Source organism: Manis javanica, chromosome 15 (genome assembly GCF_040802235.1).
Source record: "Manis javanica isolate MJ-LG chromosome 15, MJ_LKY, whole genome shotgun sequence".
Lineage (NCBI taxonomy): Eukaryota > Metazoa > Chordata > Mammalia > Pholidota > Manidae > Manis > Manis javanica.
The window spans coordinates 33,541,639-33,566,190 of NC_133170.1; the positions used below are offsets into that span (position 1 = coordinate 33,541,639).

At 48.5% G+C, this 24,552-nt stretch overlaps 1 protein-coding gene across 32 annotated transcripts in view; it reads right to left on the bottom strand.

Moving 5' to 3' along the window:
• MICAL3 (microtubule associated monooxygenase, calponin and LIM domain containing 3) overlaps positions 1 to 24,552 on the bottom strand; it is a 215,597-nt gene that overhangs the window by 55,641 nt on the left and 135,404 nt on the right. For 29 of the 32 annotated variants that reach the window (XR_012125419.1, XR_012125418.1, XR_012125420.1 and 26 more), the window contains 2 exons: positions 19,801 to 19,889; positions 19,051 to 19,138 (listed from right to left, as the gene is read on the bottom strand). Coding sequence is in view for 29 of the 32 variants with exons in the window: in XM_073222424.1 (XP_073078525.1) it covers positions 19,051 to 19,138; positions 19,801 to 19,889 (177 nt within the window). In the remaining 3 variants the exon portion in view is untranslated. The remainder of the gene's footprint in view (positions 1 to 19,050; positions 19,139 to 19,800; positions 19,890 to 24,552) is intronic. The other 3 variants (XM_073222445.1, XM_073222447.1, XM_073222443.1) reach the window with 1 other exon arrangement.

Below are 24,552 nucleotides of genomic sequence, written 5' to 3' on the forward strand. Positions count from 1 at the left end.
TCAGGCACCTGGAGGGGCCAGGAGAGGACCCCGGTGGGGGCACCGAACCTCACTGAGGAGGAACAACGACCACACACCTGCCCCCACAGGCAGAGCACACACACGCTCCATCACCATCCCAACCAGCAGATTCCTAGCATGGGGTGACTGGCGGGGTGCTGGGGACTTGGCCAAGGCCCTGAGGAAGCTCTGCTCACTGGGACCCTGCCCCCTAAAGCAGCTCCACTGGGAGCTTCCAGCTGCACCCCCTACGACCCTGGATCTGGTCAGGGCTTTGTGCACAGCAGCAGAGGACCCGTGGTGGGCTAGGCGAGGTGTTTCACGGAGCTTCTCACCCTGTGGGTCGGTGTGTCTCCTCTTGATTGGATTCTGTTTAACAAGGACACCACACGGGCGGCACTGTGCCTGCCCACCTCTGTTGTACAGACACATGCTCCCCTTTGCAATTAGTAAGTAATCTGCTGGCTGATATATGGAAACCCACGGGGCCACCCTGCTCCCGCCATCCTTTCCTCCAGTGATGTCATAGCAACGGATGATCTTCTCCTGAGTCCATTATTATACTGGGAGTTACTAAATGGTGATTTTTGAAATTCTGTTGTTCCTTCTCTACTATCATTGTTCTGTGAAGAACTTCTCTCATTTCTTTTACAGTTGTCGAGTAGTACAACAGACCCCCGGACTTTGGAAGACCTCATGTTGTGTGTGACGCTTATGCTTCCCGAGTCTTCCTCAGTCTAGAAGAACACCGTCTCCCTCATTACCATCATTCTTCTTTCTGATAGAACCTTTTTATTCTAAATATGTCTGGAGGCCCATCACATTTACCCTTTAATGTGTTCACTATAATGGAATGTAGCACACAGGTTCAGGGTCAAACAAATCCAGGTTAGACACCTGATCACAGTGACTGGCTGAAGGGCGTCAGGAGCATCACATACTACTGAGATCTAATTTCCTGGCCTATCAGTGAGGACAGGGCCATTATGAACATGGAATAAAATTATATACACACACACGTGTCACACACCAACTCTGTGCCCACATATTCTCCTCCTCTTCTAGCCTAGCACGTGGGTGGTACCCAGCAAATGCCAGTTAAGTGGTGTATCTGATGTCCAGGAACAGCTTCACCATAAGCACGTGAGTGTTCTTGGGTAGTAATGCTGTACCCACCTGGACCGCCAGCAAAGGTGGGAAGAGGGTCAGGGTGGCTGCAGGAAGGAAGACGTGCTGAGAAGAGGTGGAAGCAGGAGCGCAGCCAGGTCACCAATGGCATTGTACCCTAGTCAGGGCATTCTAAGCTCTGCGAAAGAACACTGGATTTTGGCGGGCACACCATACCCACCCAGTGTTGGGGGACTGGTGACCTATTACGTGAAGCCCAGAAGCTCCATAATGAAGGACTGGAGGAAAGGGCTGGGATCGCCGAGTTAATAATTTCGTCATGCAGCAGACTGCACAGAATGTGTTCCGGAAGCCCGGCCGTTCTGCTGTGCACAGTGTTCTGAGCCTGTGGTACCATCAGAGAGAACTTCTTATGAATCCAGGTAACCACCGGATAAAGTCTTAGTACACCTGCCACAATTATCAGAATTTTCCACCAAATAGCATCTTCCAAATTTACTGGAGAATCTTTACTGAAAAGCAAACTTGGGCACCTTCATCTATAAATTCAGGTAAATGGGGCCTAAGCACTACTCCCCAGGTTCTGTGCGCACGCAGGCCCGTCCCTGCACCCTTGGGCACTTCACGTACCTCTGGTCATTCGACCCTGAACTCAGGGCCCCTAAGTGTGAACTGTGGTGCTGCCAGGGCATCTGGGAGATCAGGAGATAGGTGGACTCCACAGAATGGCAAAAAGGAGGCGGGGGGCACACATGGTGCCCCCTCAGTGGCCACAAACCTGCCCAGCCCGGAGCAGTGCTCACCACCGCCTGTTCTCCCCTCTGCTGCTCATCAAAACCCAACATGGCAAGCACGTGAAGGCTGAGGACCCCTGTCCAATACGTTCAATTCCTTCCTTCCTATTGTGTATGTGTGACACCAGCCCTTAAAGGGAAAGCAGATGAGAACAAAATAAATGTAAACCAACCACCCATGTATAAAGTTTCAGGGAACGCCAAATGTACAGACTAAAATTAAGCATTTCTTTTAGATGGGAGAAGAAAAAGAATAATTACTTCAGGGAAAACTAACGATCAACACTCATCAGTTCAGATCCAAGCAATTTCAAGGTGGTGTGAACAAACACGCTCGCATAGAAAAACCCTGCAGAAGAGGTATTTGGTGTGAATGGGTCACGTGCACCATTTACCAGAAATTCTACTAGAACCTTGGGAAACAAAGCCGATAAAGACTCTGTTCTCCAAGAGCTGCAGGCTTGTCAGAGGAGAGACAGCAGCACAAGAGCAATCAACTGCCCTGACCTGTGCATGATATGGTCCCACGGGGAGCACAGAGGAGAGTGGTGAGCCGCCCAGTGGTCTCACGGAAAGTGCTCTGCAGGAATAAGGAGTGTACTTAGCCAGCTTCAAGAAATTCTGTGAGGTGGGTAATTGTTTGCAAATGAGGTAACTAAGTTTGGAGACACTAAGCAAGCTGCCCGTGGCCACACAACTAGTGAGCAGTGCAGTGGAGCCAAGATTTGTCTCCAAGGAGGAAGCATAAATTCCGAAGAGTATGAGCCATCCCTAGACTTGGGCCACTGAGGTAAAGATTCCTGTTCTGCTTTCTGGTCCAGAAGTGTTCACTATAATCTCCTCCCCACCCTAATCTTCAAGGCAGAGGACACAGAACTTCCAGAGGGCCTGACATTTGGAATAATGCTCTGTCCTCCCAGAGTTATTTCTCTGGTTTCTACAAGCTCCTTGGACTAACAGATAATCCAGCGACAGGATTTGACAGCCCAGACCAGAGACTGAGGCTTTGGGGAGGGAAATGCTGACTTGATTCCAGGGTTGGCCACCACGGACAAAGAGGAGGCCAGAAGCACTCAGAACTACTTGTATCTTTCACACATTCGTCCCCAGAGAGGGGTGATTTGGGCAAGGCACACGGAAAGCCTGCCATGGAGACTCGTAAACACTGAGCTGGAAGTACTCATCTGCCACTCCTGTCCTCCCAGGCCTGTGCGGTAACATCCCCGTGGAGCCCGGCGCACCGCAGCCTTCAGCAACAGAGCAGAGCTTGGCAGGAGGCTCCCTTAGCGGTGGGTCCCCAGGGAGGTTCAGTTCTCCCAAAGGGAAGCCAGCACTCAGAGGGCCCTTGGCAGGTACCCACAACTCACCCACGGCCAAAACACGCTGAACATTCCTAGTCCATGACCTCAAAACGCCACGGGAAATTTTTAAAAAGATATTAACAAAATCAGCATCCTTGATTCTCTGTCATGAGTAAAGGGGCAATTCACCAGACGAGTCAGATGGAGGTGATAAACTAAGATACCAAAGGAAGCACTTCCAAAGGAGGCCTGGGCAGTGGCCATGTCCCTGTGGCAGACACACGGCATCCCTGAGGCCCCTCTCTTGTCAACTCATGGAAGAGCCCAAAACAGCAGAGATGTCAAAGAGCAGATGTGAAAATAACTGGCAGCCACTGGCTTGGAAAGTCCAAGTGTAACCAGTGGGACAGCTGGCCGGCCAAGACCCACCTGGCCTCTCCACTTCACATGCTTTAGGCAACAGCCATCATACAGGGACCTCCCAGCTAGAGGTGGGATGAAAGATTTGGAACAATTTCTAAGGCTGGGTCTTCACTAAGTCAGGGCAGGCAGATCTCAGGCCACTGGAGGCCGATCTCAGCTTCCCACATACCAAAAGAAAGCGGCTGCCAGATCTGGGTCATACCCTAAATAGGAAAAAGGCTCTGGGCCTGACCTAAGGTTCTGTTTTAGAACAGTCACTGCCAACACAAGCTCCGCACATCATCCTGAAAGAAGTACTTTTCCTAACAGGACAACCTGCTCTCGGCTGGTGGGCAAGAGCTGCCCAAAGCCTTTGTGTCTGCTTCCTGGAGATACGTGAGGGCGTGGACGATACCCAAGGGGGGCCCTCCATCCTCCACAGACAGCGCTCCCTGCTGTCCCTGCAGGGGTAGCAGAGCCCCCATGCTAGGTGGAGCCAGCTGCTGAGGACACCGCAGGACTTTGCACAACTATGTAAGGCGTCACATGAGACCAGGAGATCTGAGGGCTTTCTTCCTTCTGCCCATATTCATTTCTGGCCCGACTCCCCATTCCTTTTGACTTTCCCCCTTGTAAGTGTGGGAAAGCCTGAATGAAACCTGGAAGTCTGACAAGGCCTTAGGAATAAGGGGCAGTGAACAGAGATCAACTTTCATCATATTTACTGTATTTGTAAGCAGGGTGGGTGTGGGGATTCCTACATTCAACCACACATTCAATGGCGTTTGCTGGCTACCTCCTGCCCTCAGGCACTGTGCTGTGTACCCAGGCACCCTGGGGCAGGACAGGCAAGACCTCTGCCCTGGGGGAGCCTGCCAACTACAGACACGTGTGTGGGGACCCCACCGATGAGGCTGTCACAAGGTGTCAACTGTGAGCTTGAAGTGACAGGTGCCATCTGAGAGGCATCCTGCCATTCTGGAATAGAGCTTTTCCCTTCAGGTTTCTCCCTTATTTGTTTCCCTTATCACGAGTCATGGTACTTCTGCTGTGACTTTTCTTTTTGGAAGACTGAGTAAAGGCCCTGAGCCGCTGGCCGGGCCTTGCCTGCCCCTGTGCTTGTACCAAGGAAGGTGCTGTGCCACCAAGGAGGGTGGGTGAAGGCCTCGGGGGGGCGTTAAGAAAGCAGAACCTTGAAGACCCCCAGGACCACGGCAAAATCTGCCAAGGTGACTTCTCAGTGCTGCTTGGTTACTGGCCTCAGCACTTTCACAGCACCCCGGGAGCTCGGGTGCCCCTCCTCACACAGGACCCTCAACCGTACAAGGCTGTGTGTGGGGATCGAGGCTTCAGCACTGTTTTCTCCTGCCCTTGTTGGAAGGATAAGGCTGCTACGCATTCCCATGCTGCCTTGTGTACTGAGAAATATGGACGGAACCATCTGAAGTGGTGGCTATTCTAAAACAGAACCAATGTCTGGCCCAAAGATGCTCTCCTGTGTAGGCCAAGGCCTGGGTCTTGGGCCCTGCTTCCTTTTGGAATGTACTAGGCTGTAGCTGGACCCCTGTGATGTGAGCTGGTCACAATACAGCAAATAATCAGCTTGGGAATGGAGCCCATGTTCCTGTATGAGCTGCTGCCTAGCTGTCTGAAAAGTTGGTAGGGCACCCACCCTCCAAACTGACGCCATCTTGGCCTACACATTTATACCTAAAGGAGTGGAATGGGTGGCTGTGCCCCAGGAAGTTCACCCTGCTCTAGGCAAGCCAATAGCACGATCCAGTATCTGTGGGAGGGCTCTGGCTGGGTTAGGAGGCGGTCACTCCCAGACTAGAACCCAGTGGAGGGAGGGAAGGCACTGCGGATGGCTCTAGAAGGCCATGTAGTTGATAAAAGGCCTTTCTTTGCTTATTAGGAGGAGCTGGGACCACCACTTTGGGCGCCCCTTTCTTTGTCCCCAGTTCGTTTGCCTGGGCAGACTCTGCTGGACAGGCCTTTCGCAGCCAGTCCTCACCTGCAGTGCGCTGGCCCTACAGTGCTGCGGCCTGGAAAGGCTGCCCTCGCTTTGGCGGCCAGAGGATGGTGGCTCCCTGCCAGTGGCAGGGTGACTTTACCCCCATACATCCGTCCTCTAGTACTCTTCCGTGGCTCCCACTAGCAGGGATTTGGAGTTCACGTAACCCTTTCAAGATCCAGGACATGTGTTTAAGATGTGTGTCTGCTTGTGAAGCAGGTGAAGGCCTGGGGACAGGCCTGCTGCACACTGGCCCGATTGTCACAACAATCCTGTCTCTTGGTTCTATTATTGCTCCGAGGGCTCTGAGTGTCAGTGATGTGAAGTAATGTGTCTAAAGGCTCAGATGAGACAGAAGCTAGACTAGTCCCATGGCTCTTTTATCCTGAAGCTCAGCAACTTCCACTCAGCCACACAGGACAGGGCTGTTAACTGCACTTACATGTCAACTGCTTGCTCTTCATCTGGGATAACTGTATTTTCGTGAGGGGCACAGACAAAGTAGGTTGTGGACTCAAGTGGAAGCTCAGTAGGAGATAATTAATTACCAGGAGTTGCTAAATATTGCATGGCATAGAGGCCGAGGAGGGGAAAGCCCACAGGGTCAGAGCTGTTCTAGGTGACACCAACCACAGGGCTCCTGCAGCTTGGCGCGTTTCTCAGGATGCCTGGGGCACCTGCTATTCTCCACTGCGGACAGGTGGTCTTTCTCCTCCACAGCCCTTCTGCTCTCCGTCTGCATGAGTCCATGGAACTTTTGCTTTTCAGTCAATTTTCTAATGTGCCATTACTTTTACTGTTATTAGTACAGTCTCTTTCTAAGATGCCTTTTTGGGAGATGGAAATCCTGGCACGTCACTACACATGGCCAAGGCAAACAGGTTTCCTTTAAGGCATATACCATACTCGCCACTACAAAGCATCTTACCAGCACATCATGTAGCTCCCTTGAAAACTTTTCTTTCATGTGTTGTTATATTTCACAGATAAAACCCTCGATCCTTAACAGCCAGCTGGTCATCCTACCAAACAGCTGCCTCTCTGGTGTCAGCAAGCTGTGTACACGTGTAAAGCACTGGGGTGTGGTCGTTTTCTCTCTTAAATCCCCTGAGGGCCATGCTGTAGCTGACATTCTACCTTCCTTACCCAGCGGCCCACCTCCACATACCTGAGGGAGAGATCTCAGAAAGAGTAAGCTCATGCCATGGCCCCTCAGCTACTCCAACTTATTCGCTCATATGTGTGCCTCACAAACCAGGAGATCCTGTACAGTGAAGTACCTGTGACCTATCAAACCAGTCCTCTAAGGAGCTGGTCTCTGAAACTGTATGAGACAGGTAAAGAGAAAGGGGCCCCACAAGGTAAGCCAAGACCACCCTCCCCCCCACTGGGGCCGCTGCTCCCCATCTGCCTGCGGGCTCTACGTCTGTCCTTTGAGGGTTCTTCCTTGGGCGTCCACTGCACCACCTATGTCCTGGTCACAGGCTGAATGTCCTGCGCTGGAGGCTCTGCTAGGGAGGTGTTTCTAGCGCCTACTGGTGCATTAGAATAGGTGTTCAACAGAGTGTTTTAAAAAGTGGTCAGGATAAAAGCTCTAATCCTGTATCTAACCAAGAATAACACTTCACTATAATCTTAAGAAATTAGTTGGATATATTTTGATCTTCAGTTTCCTCCTCCTAACACACAAACTTGCTGGCCTCTCCTCAAGTGGCTCAGTGCCACAGAGCCCCCAGACAGATGGAAAATGCCACCCTGGCCCTGAGTGCCAGAGGAAGAGCATTCCCGTGAAGGTGCCACCGACCTAGACGGCTGCACATTAAGGCCCTGAAAGGGACCAGCTCACATGACCTGGTGTCCTGACATAATGACCTTACTCCACAGTGGAGAGGACTGAGCTCCAGGGAGCGGAGTGCTTACTGAAAGTCCAGCCCCAAAAGCAGTCAGCAGCGCGGAGCTGGGAGAGGTAGAGGAAGACCACAAACGGCCCATGCAGCACTTGGAGATGAGGGCCTTCCCAAGATGCAGGGGTGATCCCAGAGCCTCTGTTCTCCAGGGCAGATGCCTGGGCCGCTCCGGCCCACAGCGTGTCTGAGGCCAGGTCCAGGCAGCCACGCGGCCAGCCCACAGCTCCAGGGCAGGCATGGAGATCACGCCCATCGCGGAAGGTTGTCTGACACAGGCACCCTTTCAGAGACACAGAATCTCTCAGCAGTGTCCCCAGCTGCCACACCCTGGTTTTGGAAAGGAGCAAAAACTACTTCCAGCAACGATCAGGAGGCACCAACCCTGCTCCCCTCCACGGCCACACCTTTGTTCCCATCTGTCAGGAGCTGCTGAGACTGGCTAGAAGAGAAGCCTCAGTGTCCAGGCCGGAGGCCCTGGGTGGTGGGTGGCCAGGGCACACTGCCCTAGGCTTGGGGGTGTCCTTCATCATGAAGGACCTGCAGCACCAGCAGGGGCTGGGTAGTCAGTCGCCTCCCCGAGCCCCCGCTGTGCACCCACTTCTGTAAAAGGCCCTGAGGAAGCACCAAGGCCCCGGGGAGTGGGGGTGGGGGAGCCAGCACAGACTCAGGCGGACCCCAGGTCTGCATGCACCCTGGCTCTGCCTGAGATAAGGCAGCTGACTGTTGCTCAGGCCTGGTTTTCAGATGAGGTGTTGAAAATGTAGCTTAATGTAAACCTTATCTATGATTGTTTTTACTTTTGTTACTACAGCAATAAGGCCCCAGGGTGTCATGGAATTAGTAGGTGACTTCACATCCCATCCATGCAGGCTGAGGAAAAAGCATTGCCAAATTTAGCCAAGTGCTTGCAGACGTCACACTGCTGCAGAGTGCTGGCAGGCAGTGCAAGTCAACAGCCCCAGCCCCCTACTGAAGACGAGCGCACCAGGCCCTTGCTGCTGCTTCCCCGAATCTCTGCTGGTTAGAGGGCATCCCCCTGGCCACTCTGCCTCAACCCCACTGGTTGCAGAGACCAGAGGGGGGTTGCCAGTCAGTCAGGAGAATCACCCTAGCTCACACTTACTCCTGTTACCCCAGGACTTCCCAGAACCCTACTTGATGTTATTGCAATGCCTTTAAATAAACAATTGCATACATTTTAGCTTATTTGCTCTTTATAACAACCTTATGAGGTGGCAAGAAGCAGATGGCACTGTTTCCATTTTATGATTTTATAAGATGGGGAATCTGAGGCTAAAGGTTAATGACCAAGTTGGCTAGATACTGGAACTCAAATCTGCACTGTTTCGAAGGTCTATGCTCGTTCCATTCAGCACAGCTCAGTTCTCTGAGGCTGTACTCTCCACAGAAGGCGGCAAGCAAGACACACTACTGGGATACAGGAGAACACTCTGGAACCTTGTTCTTAACTTTTTAGCTCTGACTTCTGAAATGTTTTGTAAATGTCTGATAGCACACTCAATATTTGTAGGGGTACCTATAGTGTAAACAGGTACACACATTTGGGAAATATGTGCTCACAATGTTAACAGGACCGGCAGTAAGATTTATTTAGAGACCACTGTGGGATTCGACGTGGTTCTGTGCCATGTTTATTATTCTCATGCCTTCTCTTTCCTGATTGCCTACTGGGAACAATGAGATTGAAGTCATCTGTGTGTCAATGTCATGCCTTTTCTTCTTTTGTGGTGTTTTCTCCTGGGGGTCATTTGGCAATGGCTGGAGGCATTTTGGGTTGTCACAACCTGGTGGGGGGTGGCGTATGGCTAGGGTGGAGGCCAGGGATGCTGCCCAGCACCCTACAGCACAATGGGTGGTCCCACACCACAGTTATCCAGCCCCAAACGCCAGCCATTCTGATTGAGAAACATGGGCCTAGAAGTTATATCAAACTTTCTCTGACCTCTCACCAAACAGGCCAACCAATTTTCCCGATATTCTGGTTGTGGTCTGACTGGACAAGGTACATTGAGACACAGAGAAGTGAGCTCACGAACCTTCATGTTCGTTGCCAAGGTAACACACACTGACCAAAGGAAGAGTATTATATGAAGGACCAACAGAACTGCCGTACTGGACAGAACACTCTTGGCCTGCCGTCCACTGAGAGGGACCCCAGGGAGATGTGCAGATGCTGAGTGACCAGCTGCACATGCACCACACTGAGCAGATGCATGAGTTACTGCAGGAGGCCCTGGACGTCATTATCTGTTGGCACAACCCCGCTGGTCGCCTTCTGCGGTGCCTCCCAGGCAACCCACAACTCCATCTGCTCCTGTTTTTATTGAGTGTGTGCCCTACTGTGAGGCCAGAGTGGGACTTGAAGGGGATCAGAAGACTTTGATTTACTGTCTGCCTTTCGCCTACATTTCCATGGCCGGATGCTAGACACCCACTGCTCATGTGCACAGCTCTGTTAGGGTGCAGCAGGTCCTCCCCAAACTGGAACAAAGCAGACTTGACGATACAACACAAAAATACACATTTTTCTGTGTTCTCCACTCTTTTCCCCATTTTTCAAAAACACCCTCTCTCTGAGCTTCCTGTCGGGCATGCCCTTCCAAAGCTACGTCTGCACATGCTTTGATTGGAAGGATTTCTGTGCTTGAACTGACTTTTATCCAACAGGGCAAAACCAAACCGGCCCCTTTGGAACAGTACGTGCACTCAGTCCAAAGAGTTCCGTCAGTCACTTTGCGTGTGTGAGTTGAGTACAAGTGGTGCAAACTTGGGTGGCTAAGAATGTCCATGTTTCTCTCCTGTCACAGGTTTGAGATTCTGCTCTGTCAGCACAAAGAGAGGCATATGCTCACCTCTCTCTCTCTCTCATACCCAAGCTCCCCTCAGGGCCTGAGCAGGCACCTCCTCAGAAGGATCGTGAAAGGCAGTTGTAAAGCTGTGAGAGAATGAAAATGCCAGTCAGCTCAACCATCATGGGGGCCTTTAAAAAAGTGTAAGAAGATGAGACAGGAGGGCAAGAGGATAAAGACTTAGAAGTCAGGAGGTCACGCGGGGACCGAGAGAGCAGCACGTGCCCCTTGATGTGCCACCTCCTGCAGATTTCTGGTGGGCATCTCCTTTTGCAGGGACATGAGAAGGGGCTGCCCAGGACTCACTTCCATTATATAACTTGTGCTTGTGCTTGTGGAGGCCAGAAAGAGGGTGTGGACAGCACGGGGAGGGATCTGTTTCTTACTAGTTACAGTCAGTCAGTGGCTACTGTTCTCTTCCTCAATTTCTTTTGTTTTCCCTCTTCACATGTCAGTGATGAAAGCCTCTGCTCTTTAATCTCCTACATCTTTCCAAAGGCACATTCCTAGCCCTGCAATCACTGTCAAAGGAATTGGGGGATGTGCATTTCTCATGAATAATCAAATGCATACTCACTGACTTATATAGGGCATTTGTGCATGCTCAAAAACACCTTCCCCACGGAGCTAAGCAAAGTGCTTTCTCTTCCTATTAAGTGCCGACCAGAGAGGCTGGGGAACAGAGGGGAGCTGCATAGCAGTGGGACACACTGCTTCATGTCCTCAGGGCAGCTTCCGTGCCCACTCTGCACTGTTAGCTCTGTGGCTCTCGTCAGGTGTGCTTGGTGTCTGGGCGCCTGTCCTCACCTGCAGCGACACCTCCCTCACAGGCTGTGTGAGGGTGAAACAAGCAATCCTCACAGAGCACCCAGACAAGGCCTGGCGCCTAGTAGGGCTACGTGCTCATTATCAAGAGCCTTTCCCTGTGATTATCATCACCATGTGTCTTCCCACCTTGGTTAGCATGACAATGGTTACTATGGTGAATTAACCAGTATTAATCATATGGGGTAAATGATGGTGCTCAGCATGCTTGCTCCTTATTTCTACTAGAGGGAAAGATTCCGCAGAGAAGGGGGCTCTTAGCTATAAACACAGACAGCCCCGTGGCACAGTATTCTCAGCAGCATGGGGGACGGCTGCCAGCTCTCAGCAACACAGAGACTGGCTCTTAACTCCTGCAGCTCCTCACTTTCCTGTCACCCCAGCTCCTCCGACATCCCGGGATACCTGCTTCTCTGAGGCCCCAAAGCCTTACCCTGAGGCTGGAACTGCCGTGGAGCCAGCCACCTTCCCTGTGACCCTGTGACCACTCCGTGTTACTGGGCCTCCACCCATGCCAATTCCCCCAAAAAGGTGAACCAGCTGAAGGCAGGCAGGTTAGCTGGCTTAGAGTAATTCACTAGACTAAACTCTAGGAGAGAATATTAACTTTTGAAAGAAAAAACTACTAACCCAAAAAAGTCTAGTTGGTAAAATGTGGGGAGGGAACTTTTACAGCTGGTCTTTCCCCAACCTGGTCTTTCTAGCCCCTGACTTAGTTCTAGAAAACAGGGAAACAAGAATAAATAAGCTGTTACAATCCTATTATAACTCATACCAGCTACTCCTTGCTTCCCAGGATGTGCTCCACCCAAGAAACCCCCTCTGGTTCAGCTTCTCAGGGGCAAACCTCCCTGAGGTCCCAGCTACACACTGCCTGATCACACTACTAGTTTAAGGATGTCAAGAAATTACCCTCTTGGGAATGCATTTCCACAGTATTCCTGGCTTTACCAACCTTGAAAGAACATGAGAACTGGATGAAAATGTATTTACTTGGGCCTCTGATGGTGGAACAGCCCTGCTTCTGTCACATTTGTCGAGGAGCCCGAAGGCCACGGAGGCCCTGGGCTCCTCCCGCGGCGCTCATCTGCAATGGTGGACTTCAGGGTCCGGATGTGGGACCCTTGACCTTCCAGCTGGGTTCACCTTTCTTGGGGAATTGGCTTTGTTAGAGGCCTGGTAACACTGAGACAGAAGGTCAGGAAAGGTGGCTGTGGAATGTCTCTCAGAGAAGCAGGTGGTCCTGGGTGTAGAAGTGACTTAACATAAAATAATTACTGAAGACCTACATTTCCAGGCAAGGGCCTAAAGGAAATCAGGCTACACTATGAATTAATAGTGATGAAATGGCAATAATCCCGGTATTGTACAGAAGTACAGGATAAGAAACTCAAATCACTTAATATAGTCTTATTCAATGAATGTACAATCACAACAGGCTGCTCAAGGACAGAAAGGACAGAAGTAAAGAAAACCTAAGTCCAACAGAAATTCTGACTCAGTTGTAAGAGTTTTTCTAATAATTATCCTGGCCCGGCCCTGAGAGAGTGTTGTCTGAGCAAAGCAGCTGGCGCCCTGATGTCCTTTCTGCTGAAAGGGGTTCTAGAATACGCCCTTCTGTGCCAGCGAGCAGCCTCTGTGAAGGGGGTGAGCCTTCTGCCTAAGCCGAAGGACAAAGGGGGCTGAGCTAAGTTAGCTTGCATCAGGGTCTGGGTGTTGGCAGTGACTCAATCAACCTCCTGTCCTTGTCCCTGGAGGTCCATAAAATGCCTCAAATATTCAGAAACTGTTCATCAATTATGCAAAGCTATGTGGAACCCGACCTACAGGAAGTAAAAGGGAGACGGTATTCATGGGCTGGTGAAACCTCGAAGTAATTGAGCGGTTGCATATGCCTGGAGCCCTGCCTTGCTTCACAGGCACACAGAAGGTATTCCTGCACAAAAGGTACCCTGTCAGCTCAGGAGCAGTGGAGACAGGAGTGACTGTGCAGGAAGAGGGGTCAGCCCACACACACCATTGAAACCTGGAAGAGGAAAGGGCCACCTGGGCTAACCCCAACGGGGAGCCCCAACTCCCTCCCTCCCCTCGCTGGCATGCCTCGTCTACTTGTTGGCACTTGCTGGACTCGTGGCTGGATCTGAGTGCAGCATAAAGACCTGCTTTGGACTCCTGCTGGGTTGAAGAGCTTTGAAAGAGGGACTCTGCTGAAAGCTCTGCCCAGCTGCTGCGTTCATGAGCCTCATGCAGGTGTGCTCTGCTTGTACCTCCAGGGAGAGGTCCCCGTGGGACCTGGTCCTACACAGCACCATCCCGTCCTAATCAGTATGGAAATAGAACGCAGCCTGTTTTCACTGCCTGTACCGCTTGTCTACACCCCGGGAGCCCAGTCAGGGCGTATCTGAATTTGGGAAATCTCCAGGGAATTCATGGGGGTGAGGGAGGGGAAGAATGGATTTCAAGAAGTTTTAGAAAGAAATTGAGACCCAAAGGGAATTCTCTGTGGTCTTCAAATGTGTGGCAAAGTCACATCAGCTGTCACCACGCCTGTCAGATGCTTCAGGACGCTGTCTTCAATGACGGAGCTCCCTCCCCTTTGTCACTGGGACATGGGATGGCAACAGCAGCCAAGGCTTAAAACCTGAGCACCACACACACACCTCTGCCTCCCTCACCCTGGCTCCTTGTCAGTCTACTGACTGTGGCTTCTGTACCCCAACAGCCCCACCATTTTTTCTCAGCCGTCTGCAGGCTGTAGGACAGGCAGGGACTGACTGACTTCAGCAGAAGGGGAGCAACAGACCACAGACGCGGGTGGTAAGCAGGCCAGGGGGGCCAAACTCTGCTGGGTTAAATTCTGGACTCGCAAAGCCCTCAGAATTAAAACAACACAGACAACAGTGTTCTGGCAGAGCTGTCAGCTATGCAGGGACACAGGCCCTCGGTGATAAGAGTCTAGTTCCCTAGAATGCTGACAAAACTATTGCTCTGTTCTGTGCGGAAGCTCCAGAGCTCCCGGAGTCCCAAGTGCACTGCTTCTGAGCTCAGAAGGCCAGGAAGCCTTTTAAACACAGATACCCATTTCCCCAAGCCCAGCAGGAGCAGACCAGCGCTGAGAGCTCCCCACCAAGGTGCCCTCCACTGGCCCAATTCAGCACCATGGCTGGCTGTGCTGTGGTGGCTGGTATGTGGACACAGCCAAGCGGCCACATGGCTAAGGTCAGACAGAGCTCACGAGAGGCTCAGCCCTCTAGATCTGAGAGTGCTTAAGCAGAAGGGAGGTCCCCACTCAGTGTACCAGTCATGGCAAAGACAGTCCAGGAAAGATGCCAGAGGGACAGAGCAAGAGCCTTCGACAGGGCCAGGAGCAAGGTCACTGTGCCTCAGGTGAAATCCTCCTGGTAGAGGAAAGACTCAGATTGGCCCCAGCAGCCTGGGGGTCAGAGACAGAGCAGAAGACCCCTGGCCGTGTCCCCTCCCCTCTGCTCTCGCCTCCAGCCCCTTGCACTGGCTGCCTAAATGCGGGCTGCAGGTGGCGTCCTCAATCTTTCTACCTGCAGCAGCTACAAAGCAGCACATTTTTCACATGCCAACCCCCTTGAATGGGGGCCTTTCTGTTAATGGAAATCTTTGTTGAGGTACAAACACCCTGCTTCCCACCTTAATACATCTACACTCTCTCCTGACCCACCCCAGAAAAGAGTTCCAAGGTACACTGGTTCTTAAGCCTGAGATCTGCCTGAGCTTCCCTCTCTCCCACCCGCCAATCAGGAAAAAGGGAAGGAAAAGAAAAACTCAGAAACCTGAAGATTGTTTGGAATTTATTCTCGAACAAGACGGTAACAGTTGTTAAAAAAAATTAAAAGCACAACACCTTAGTTTCACAGTAACAGCAAAAACAAAGTTACACAATTAAAAAAAAAATCACGAAGAAATACACCAAAAACTCACAACAGCACAGGTTAAAAACAAGAGCAAAAACAAAAGCTTGAAAGAATGCTGGAGTGGACAGTGATGCGCTCCCTGGCACAGCACCCCTCCCCCTCCCTTTGGCTTCTTTGTACCACCACCTAGGGGTCTTGGCTCCTGCCTTCTGGCTCCACCCCCAACTCTACCCAAGTTGAATGGCCCAGGAAAACAGAAAACCCCTTAATTCACCGGTCAGGCCTGCAAGGCCATGCTGAGGCCCCTTTCAGCAGGGACCAAAAATGTTCTGCTGTCCCAGAGACACACTGAATGCCAAGCAGCAGAAAGGTGCGGTAAGTAAACCCAGGGGCCCAGCATGCAGCGTGAAGGCAGACCACAGGCAGGCACACCTCGGCTCCCTGGGGTGTGCTGCGAGCACACACCCGGTTGTCCACTTTGCTCCTGGGTCCCCTTTCTGAGCTGGGAAGGGTGTACTGCTCATTTGCTGAGCTACCCCCCACCCCCATGCCTCCACCTCCAGGTTTGTGGGGCTGCTTGGTCTTCCCCAGACCCCAACCAGAACACTAAGCCAGGCTGGTGGCTTGGCTTCCCAGTGTGCTTCCAGACAGAACCAAGGAACAATAAACTTCAGAAACAGCTTCATTAATATTGCTATTATTTAGGGTATAATATATAAATGTCTACTCATATATATGAAATTAAACCTGTATAAATATAGATGTGTATGTACATAAATATTTACGTATCACCATCAAGTATGACTCTTGGGCTCAGGTTGGGGACTTATGCTGGACTGCAAAATTCTTTTTGCTCTACTAATAGGTTTTGCAGAAATGCCTGTAAGGGAAGAGGGCTTGGGATGCAGTGAGATTTCTGAACATCTTCCTGTCAGGCAGGAAGCCCAGGGTTGAATGGTATTCCTTGTTCTACATGGGGATTCTAGCTGGTGTGGGAAATGCCTCCATTTCCTAGGAGCCTATTTGGCACCCAAACCATGGAAACTGATGGTGATCATGCAAGGGCTCTCTGGGGACAGGAAGGAGGCACCTGCCGCTTTCACTCTGTAGGCAGAGCAAATGGTTTGCCTTCTGTCCAAACTTTCCCTACTGTCAAGGCAGGTACTATGAGACCAGGGTAATAAAATCTGTGCCAGGTCCACTAATCTGTAGCAGTAAGTGTAAGGAACTTGGAAACAAAGCGTTCACAGGTTTTGAAAACAGAAGAGGAGAGTTTCTCTGTTATAAGCACATTAACAGAAATACTGTGAGCATCCTGCAAATGCTAAGCTAGGAGGCAGTTACACATGAAGCTACCCGGAAACACAACAGTGTAAGCAGGCCTTGAGTAGGTTCTTTAACTTGAGGGTTGTGTTTGTTTTCTTGGCAACAACAGTAATTTTGGCATACAAGGAAAGGAACATGGCGAGAGGAAGGGATGCCACGAAATATGAGGTGGTGCAGAGCACAAAACAGGCAGGGCCAAGTGCCAACCAGTCCCGACGCCTCCAGCTTGCACTCCTGGGATGTGGCTCCCGGGGACAGGAGGACCGAGTTCACTCACTCATAGCTTTTGCTTGACTATATGTGCTGGAGGGTCTGGGCTAGTGCTGCTGTATATGACACACATTCAGGGGCCCTGAGACACCTGAGTTTTTCAAAAGGCCATTCTAGCTAACCAATCAAAGCTTTAGTTTGAGATTTAAAGAAGGAGATCCCTACCAAAGAAAAAGAATCCATTTCATGCCAACTCCAGAGTACCACCCATGATTCTGTTCCTTTTCCCTGGAGGCCAGCAAAAATCAAGACGCTGTATAGGGAGAGTGCTGGTGCTTTGGGGCACGTTCACACTCAGGGCTGTGACAAAAGCTCACCCCTCCAGGGGCAGATACCAGCTGAAGCTCACTGGCCCTGAGCTCTGGCCCTCCCGCTGCCTACAGGCACCTTAGCCTGGGGGACAGTGCTGGACTCACTCATCTCAGGGGTAAGGCTGCAGTGCCTTCAGGATGCCCTACCTTGAACCCTTGAGCATCCTGAACCCTTTGTGCAGTAACATGTCAGTCACCTTCAGAATCAAGAACCATGCAGATATCGATTCTTTCCTGGTTGTCTGATCTTTAACCACACTGCTAGCTGTCATCTTCTCTCATTGCTTTACAGAACGTTCTTCTCTAGCGTACCCTTAATTCCTTAGGACTCCTAAAAACCCATTATGCTTCCAAACTCGACTATAAGGACAGCAAGTGGAACTGGAGGGGAAAGTCAACAAACTTGGCTCACTCGGGAATGACTTGAACTTCAATAATTCTTTTTTATGGTTCTGTATTTGTACTCTATGCCCAAAAGAACGTATAATTTCTTTGAATCGTTTTACTGAGCAGCCAGTTTCCTGGGAAAACCCATGTCCAATGGAAGAAGGCGCAGAAGAATACAGTGGTGCTCTCACTTGGGCAAATATACTGGGGAGCGCCTGAGCCTGTCTAGATCCCTGTGGTGATTTTTCTCTGCTAGTGCCCCCCACAGTGCTCTGAGAGGCTCAACTGCAAAGGGATGCAAGCACTTCATGAGAAAGACAGATTATAAATGGTTTCAAAGGGTAGAGAAGTTTTCAAAGTCATTCGTGGCTTAAACATTGCTCTAAAATGTTGGTCCTGACTCCAGAGCACGTGATTCCCTGGGTTATAACAAGGATGCAGATAGTAGTGGAAACAGAGCTCACCTCTTTTGGCTGGGATTTCGGCATGAGGGGCACACCAGCCTCTGGGCTCACTCCCCTTCCCCAGAATACATTACAGGCAAAGAAGCAACTCTGGAAACCTTTTAATTGAAGGCTGAGTTGATAACTCTCTTTTCCTATTTTGGAAATTCCACTACCAACTGCTTTTCCACAGTTTCTGCCATCAGCTAGTAATCTTTAGTTTTTATATGGTAATTTTTATGAGTCTGTAAATGGCTACTTGATATGTATCTGCTTTGAACTAAAGGAAATGGGTGACAAGCAGAAATGATCTCCCTGGCCTCTCTGACCCTGGGCTGTGAATTGCCTGGGGCTGTGCTGAGGGCCTCAGGACCACCCAGCTGTTTGTGGAACTGCAGACACACCTCACAGACTGGCTGACATGGAGCAGAGAGAGGTGATTTTAAGGAAAAAAACAAAAACAATCCTTAACAAGCCTAGTGCCCATGAGCTCTTGCTCTGCTGAGGCCAGAATAAACATGATTTTAGAGGTAGGGAATCTGTCATTCACCTCCTGACATAGGTAATGAGTAAAACTGTGACAGATGAGGGCTGGATCCTCATCAGAAGTTCACACGCCCCGGAGTGATCAGGACGTATGTGCTCTAGTGGTTGTTGGCCGGCTCATCTGGACACCCAGGCAGGGGGTGCTGAGCACAAAGCCAGATCACGGGGCCTTAACATAGTTCCAAGCTCTGTCAAAGCAGCCCACGACCAGGAGCGACCAGGCCTGGCGACCCCACATTCTTATATGGGTCAGTGATGAAAATAGCCTGTTCGGAATTCCTGTTTACCTAGACAGGGCCTGGGCCAACCACCTCAATGTGTCTGATGGATGTGCACAGGCCTTGAGATTCTGAGCAGTCAGTACTGAAGCCTGGGAGCTATTTTACCAGACGGTGACCTACTGACTCGGGGCCTGCCAGTGAAACTCCCCTCGGATTTGTACCAGCACCTCCGACAGGCCATAGAGAAAGGGGACTCCGAATGCAAGGAGCTGGCACATGAAAAAGGAGTCCAGAGGGTTTTGGGCTACTTGATGCCCAATCGAAGAAATGTTGCTCTGGAGGTGCTGGCTCATCCCCTTGGCCTTGTCACAGAGGCCGAGAGAGTGACGCGCCACCCAGCCAAACAAGGAAGTGAGGCTACCTGCGGTTCTCTCAGTGGCGCTGGCCCCGGTGCCGGCCCGTCCGCCTGTGTCTGCAATGGGGCCATCCTGCAGGGGTCCTCTGGCCTCCTAGGGAAGTTGCAAGAAAAGGAGAGTGACTTGTCTGCAGCACGTCAACCTCAGAGGTCAAGGACATAGACTGCTCGTGTGCCACTCAGGCCTGCCAGCCCAGAGCTCTACTCCTCATTCGAGAAGTGCTTCTTAAAAAAAAACACAGGACCTACTTCATGTGGAAATCACCAGGGTCAAAGTGTAGAGGTGCCCAGAGCACCTCCCCCGGAGCCCCCTGCAGCCCAGCACTGACCGGGTGCCGCCGCGTGGTTAAGGGAGGACCCAGTTAGCCGTGACTAAGTTGGGTGGGAGAGTCAGTTATTCTCATTAAAATAAGTAACAAAAAAGGTTCTTAGATAAATAATTCACAGAACAATGAAAGCTAAATGAATTGGCAGGCAAAGCAGTTTTACTTTGCCAGTTCCTTTTGAGCGCACCCTTCTCTCAGAAAGATGCAAAGCCCTCTTCACGGAGTGGGCAGGAGGGAGGGTCTGACGGCCTCCCAGATCCCACTCGGGTGGCAGGTGGAATTTCACCTTTAGTGAAACGCAGTGTCAGACTGAAAAGTCAGTTCCCTCCCCAAACGGAACTGCGACCATCTCTCAGGCCACACCCTCCCGGCCACAACCCTGAAACAGCGCCTGCTGCCTCTGCCCCGCTTAGAGGCAGATGGCCATTACCTTTCCAGGCAAGGGAACCACTGCTGGTCTCTTCCTCTGTGCGGAGCCGGAGACTCGGTAACAGTAGTGTGGTTTGCAGTAGAATTTACCTGCAGGCAGCAAGAGTCCAGGGAAAGGAAGTGAGTAAGACTCTGAACTTTTAACTCGATCCCCAGTCATAGTGCACCCCTGTCCTTCTCTTGCCGTGCGGCACCATCACACGGCTTCCATCTTCCCCAGGCCCAGGTTTGTTTTTTGGGGGGGCCAGGCCCTCCCTATGAACTCCGATTTTGGCCCTTCTCTTCTCTTTGACTGAAGGGGAATATGTGGAGGCCACCGAGTCTCCACCCAGTCAGTTCCCAGAGCAAAGACACGAGGCTCGTGAAGCAGAGCCTGCAAACAGACTGGCAGTGTGTGCAGAACAAAGAGGTGGTCATAGGAAAATCCGGGAACAGCACTTCTGGGGAAACCAAGAATGAATGCAAGTGTGGGTGGAGGCGTGCAGGCTGCAACGGGGTGCAGCACTGACTGACAGGATCCCCTCTCCCACACATCCACAAGCCAGGGCTGGTCAAACTGCAGCTTATGACCCCTTAATGGGTCAGGATCAGCATAACAAAATAAAATAGCCTGCAATGGACTATGGATAGAATTAAATACACAGAACAGAATAAAATGGAGTAAGAATATTAGAGTACATGGTGGCATAATTAGAATTAGGTACCAAATTTCTTACAACTTCTAGCTGTACCTACATGTGTTTCCTGGGTCCTTAGGTAACGTACATTTCCTACCATGTGTGTGGTCAAAGTTTGAAAAACACCAATCTTGGCTTTTCTGGGGACACTGGTAGTGGGATTTAGTCACCAAGGGTCATTTTTTCCTGACTCTTTACTTCCACTTAAAGTGCTAAGGCTTCTGAAAATTAAAGGCTTGACACTGCTACAGGAACCGCCGAGCAGGAATGACCTCACTTCCTTCTCACATGTAAGATGTGCTCCTTTGAGAAACACACTTTTCTATTTTCAAAGTTAAAATAAAAGAGCCTAACCAGAAAATATCAATGAAACTTGGGGCTGGTTTTTTTAAAAAGATAAACAAAACTGGCAAACCTTTACCAGACTAATTCAGGAAAACAGACAAGACTCAAAATCAGAAATGAAAGAAGAGACACTGCAATTGATAGCACAGCAAGTCGAAGGATCCTGAGAGACTGTTAGCAAGCATACACTAGCAGCTGGACAACCTAGAAGAAATGAGGAATCCCTAGAAACACGTAGTCTGCCAACACTGAATCATGAAGAGCCAGAAAATTTGAGCACATCAATATTAAGGAGATTGACTCAGTAATCAAAGACCTCCTAAAACAGAAAATGATGGTTTCACTGGTAAATTCTATCAAACATTTAAGGAAGAATTATTAGCAATTCTTCTCAAACTCTTCCAAAAAAGTGAATAGGAAGGAATGCTCCCAAACTCATTTTATAAGGCAAGCATTACCTTGATACCAAAGCCAGAAAAGTACACTACAAGAAGAGAAAACTACAGACCAACATCCCTGATGAGTATAGATGCAAAAATTCTCAATAAAATGCAAGCAAATGAAATTAAGCAGCACAAAAAAAAGGATCCTTTACCATAACAAAGTGGGATTTACTCCTGGGATGCAAGGATGGTTCAACATACACAAATCAGTAAATGTGATGCCATCACATTAACTGAATGAAAGATAAAAATCACACAGCAATCATGATACAGGCAGAAAAAGCATTTGACAGAGTACAACACCCTTTCATGATAAAAATGCTGAACAATTTGGGTATAGAAGGAATATACCTCAACACAAGAGACACTACAAACAGTCATACATCACACTCAGTGGTGAAAGGCTTTTCCTCTCAGATCAGGAACAAGACAGAGATTCCCACTCTCCCTACTTCGGTTCACCAAAGTACTGGAAGCTCAGCCACAGCAATCAGGCAAGAAAAACAAAAGGCATCCAAATAGGAAAGGAAAAAGTAAAAATGTTTTTGCTTGTTGATGATCTTACATATAGCAAATCCTTAAGACTAGACCAAAAAGTGCTAGAACTAATTAAACACAGTAGAGTTGCAGGACATAAAATCAACATAAAGAAAACAGCGGTTTCTATACACTAAAAATAAAAATATGAAAAAGAAAAGAAAACAATCCCATTCACACAAGCATCAAAACCAATAAAATAGGAATAAATCTAATGAGAGGGGCAGAAGATCTGTACTCTGAAAACTATTAAGACTTTGATGAAAGAAATCCAAGACAGACAAATAGGAAACATATCTCATGTTCACAGATCAGAAAAATTAATATTGTTAAAATTCCATACTGCCCAATCTATAGATTCAATGCAATTGCTATCAAAATTCTAACAGCATTTTTTACAGAAATAGAAAAATAAATCCCGAAATTTATACAGAGCCACAAAAAACCTCGAATCACCAAAACAATCCTGAGAAAGAAGCTGTAGGCATCACATTTTCAAACTAAACTACAAAGCTATAGTAATCAAAACAGCATGGTACTGGCATACAGACATATAGAACAATAGAACAGAATCCAGAGTTCAGAAATAAACCCCCGCATATACTGAAAACTAATATTTGACAATATTAATATTGTCAAGAAGCCAGTGAGTCAAGAATACTCAGTGGGGAAAGGATGGTCTATTCAGTAAATGGTGTTGGGAAAACTGGATAACCACATGCAAAATAAAATTAGACCTCTATCTTATACCACTTACAAAAATGAACTTGAAATGGATTAAAGGCTTAAGTGTAAGAACTAAAACTGTAAAACTCCTAGAAGAAAACAAGGGAGACATTCCTTGACATTGTTCTTGGGAGTGATTAGGTATGACAAAAGAACAAGCACCAAAAGCAAAAACTATATACAGGGGGACTGTATCAAACTAAAAAGCTTCTGCACAGCTAAAGAAATAATTAACAAAATGAAAACACAATATCTGCAAATCACACACCTGGTTAATATATAAAATATATAAAGAACTCATACACCTCAAGAGCAAAAAGTCCAACAACTTGATTTAAAAAATTGGAAGAGGACTACGGACACCACAGAAATACAAAGAATTATCAGAGAATACTATGAAAAGTTACATGCTAACAAACTGGATAACAAGAAATGGACAACTTTCTAGAAAAATACAACCTTCCAAGACTGACCCAGGAAGAAAAAGAAATTCTCAAAAGACCAATTACCGGCAAGGAAATTGAACTGGTGATCAAAAAACTACCTAAGATGAGAACCCCTGGACCAGATGATTTCTTCTTCTTTTTTTAAAAATTTTTATTAAGGTATTATTGATATACACTCTTATGAAGGTTTCACATGAAAAAACAATGTGGTTACTACATTTACCCATATTATCAAGTCCCCACCCATATACCAATGCAGAGGCACTGTCCCTCAGTGTAGTAAGATGCCACAGATTCACTATTTGCCTTCTCTGTGTTACACTGTTTTACCTGTGATCACCCACACCATGTTGGACCTGATGATTTCAATGTTGAATTTTATCAAACATTTAGTGAATATCTAATACTCATTCTCATTAAAGTTATCCAAAAAGTGTAAGAGGAGGGAATACTTTCAAACTCATTGTATGAGGCCAGCATCACTCTAATACAAAAACCAGGCAAAGACACCACAAAAAAAGAAAACTACAGACCAATATGCCTGATGAACACAGATGCAAAAATACTCAACAAAAATGTTAGCAAACCGAATTAAAAAATACATAAAAAAGATCATCCATCATGATCAAGTAGGATTCATCCCAGGGATGCAAGGAGGGTACAACATTAGAAAATCCATCAACATCACCCACCACATCAACAAAAAGAAGGACAAAAACCACATGATCATCTCCACAGATGCTGAAAAAGCATTCGACAAAATTCAACATCCATTCACCATAAAAACTCTCAACAAAATGGGTATAGAGGGCAAGTACCTCAACATAATAAAGGCCATATATGACAAACCCACAGCCAACATCACACCTAACAGCAAGAAGCTGAAAGCTTTTCCTTTAAGATCAGGAACAAGACAAGGATGCCCAATCTCCCCACTTATATTCAACATAGTACTGGAGGTCGTAGCCATGGCAATCAGACAACATGAAGAAATAAAAGGCATCCAGATTGGCAAGGAAGGAGTTAAACTGTCCCAGTTTGCAAATGACATGATATTTTACATAAAAAACCCTAACGAATCCACTCCAAAACTACTAAATCTAATATCTGAATTCAGCAAAGTTGCAGGATACAAAATTAATACACAGAAATCTGTCACATTCCTATACACTAATGATGAAGTAGCAGAAAGACAAATCAGGAAAACAATTCCATTCACAGTTGCATCAAAAAGAATAAAATACCTAGGAATAAACCTAACCAAGGAAGTGAAAGACCTATACTCTGAAAACTACAAGACACTCATTAGAGAAATTAAAGAAGATACCAATAAATGGAAACACATCCCGTGCTCATGGATAGGAAGAATTAATATTGTCAAAATGGCCATCCTACCTAAAGCAATCTACAGATTCAATGTAATCCCTATCAAAGTACCAACAGCATTCTTCAACAAACTAGAACAAATAGTTCTAAAATTCATATAGAACCACAAAAGACCTCAAGTAGCCAAAGCAATCCTGAGAAGGAAGAATAAAGTGGAGGAATTCAAGCTCTACTACAAAGCCACAGTAATCAA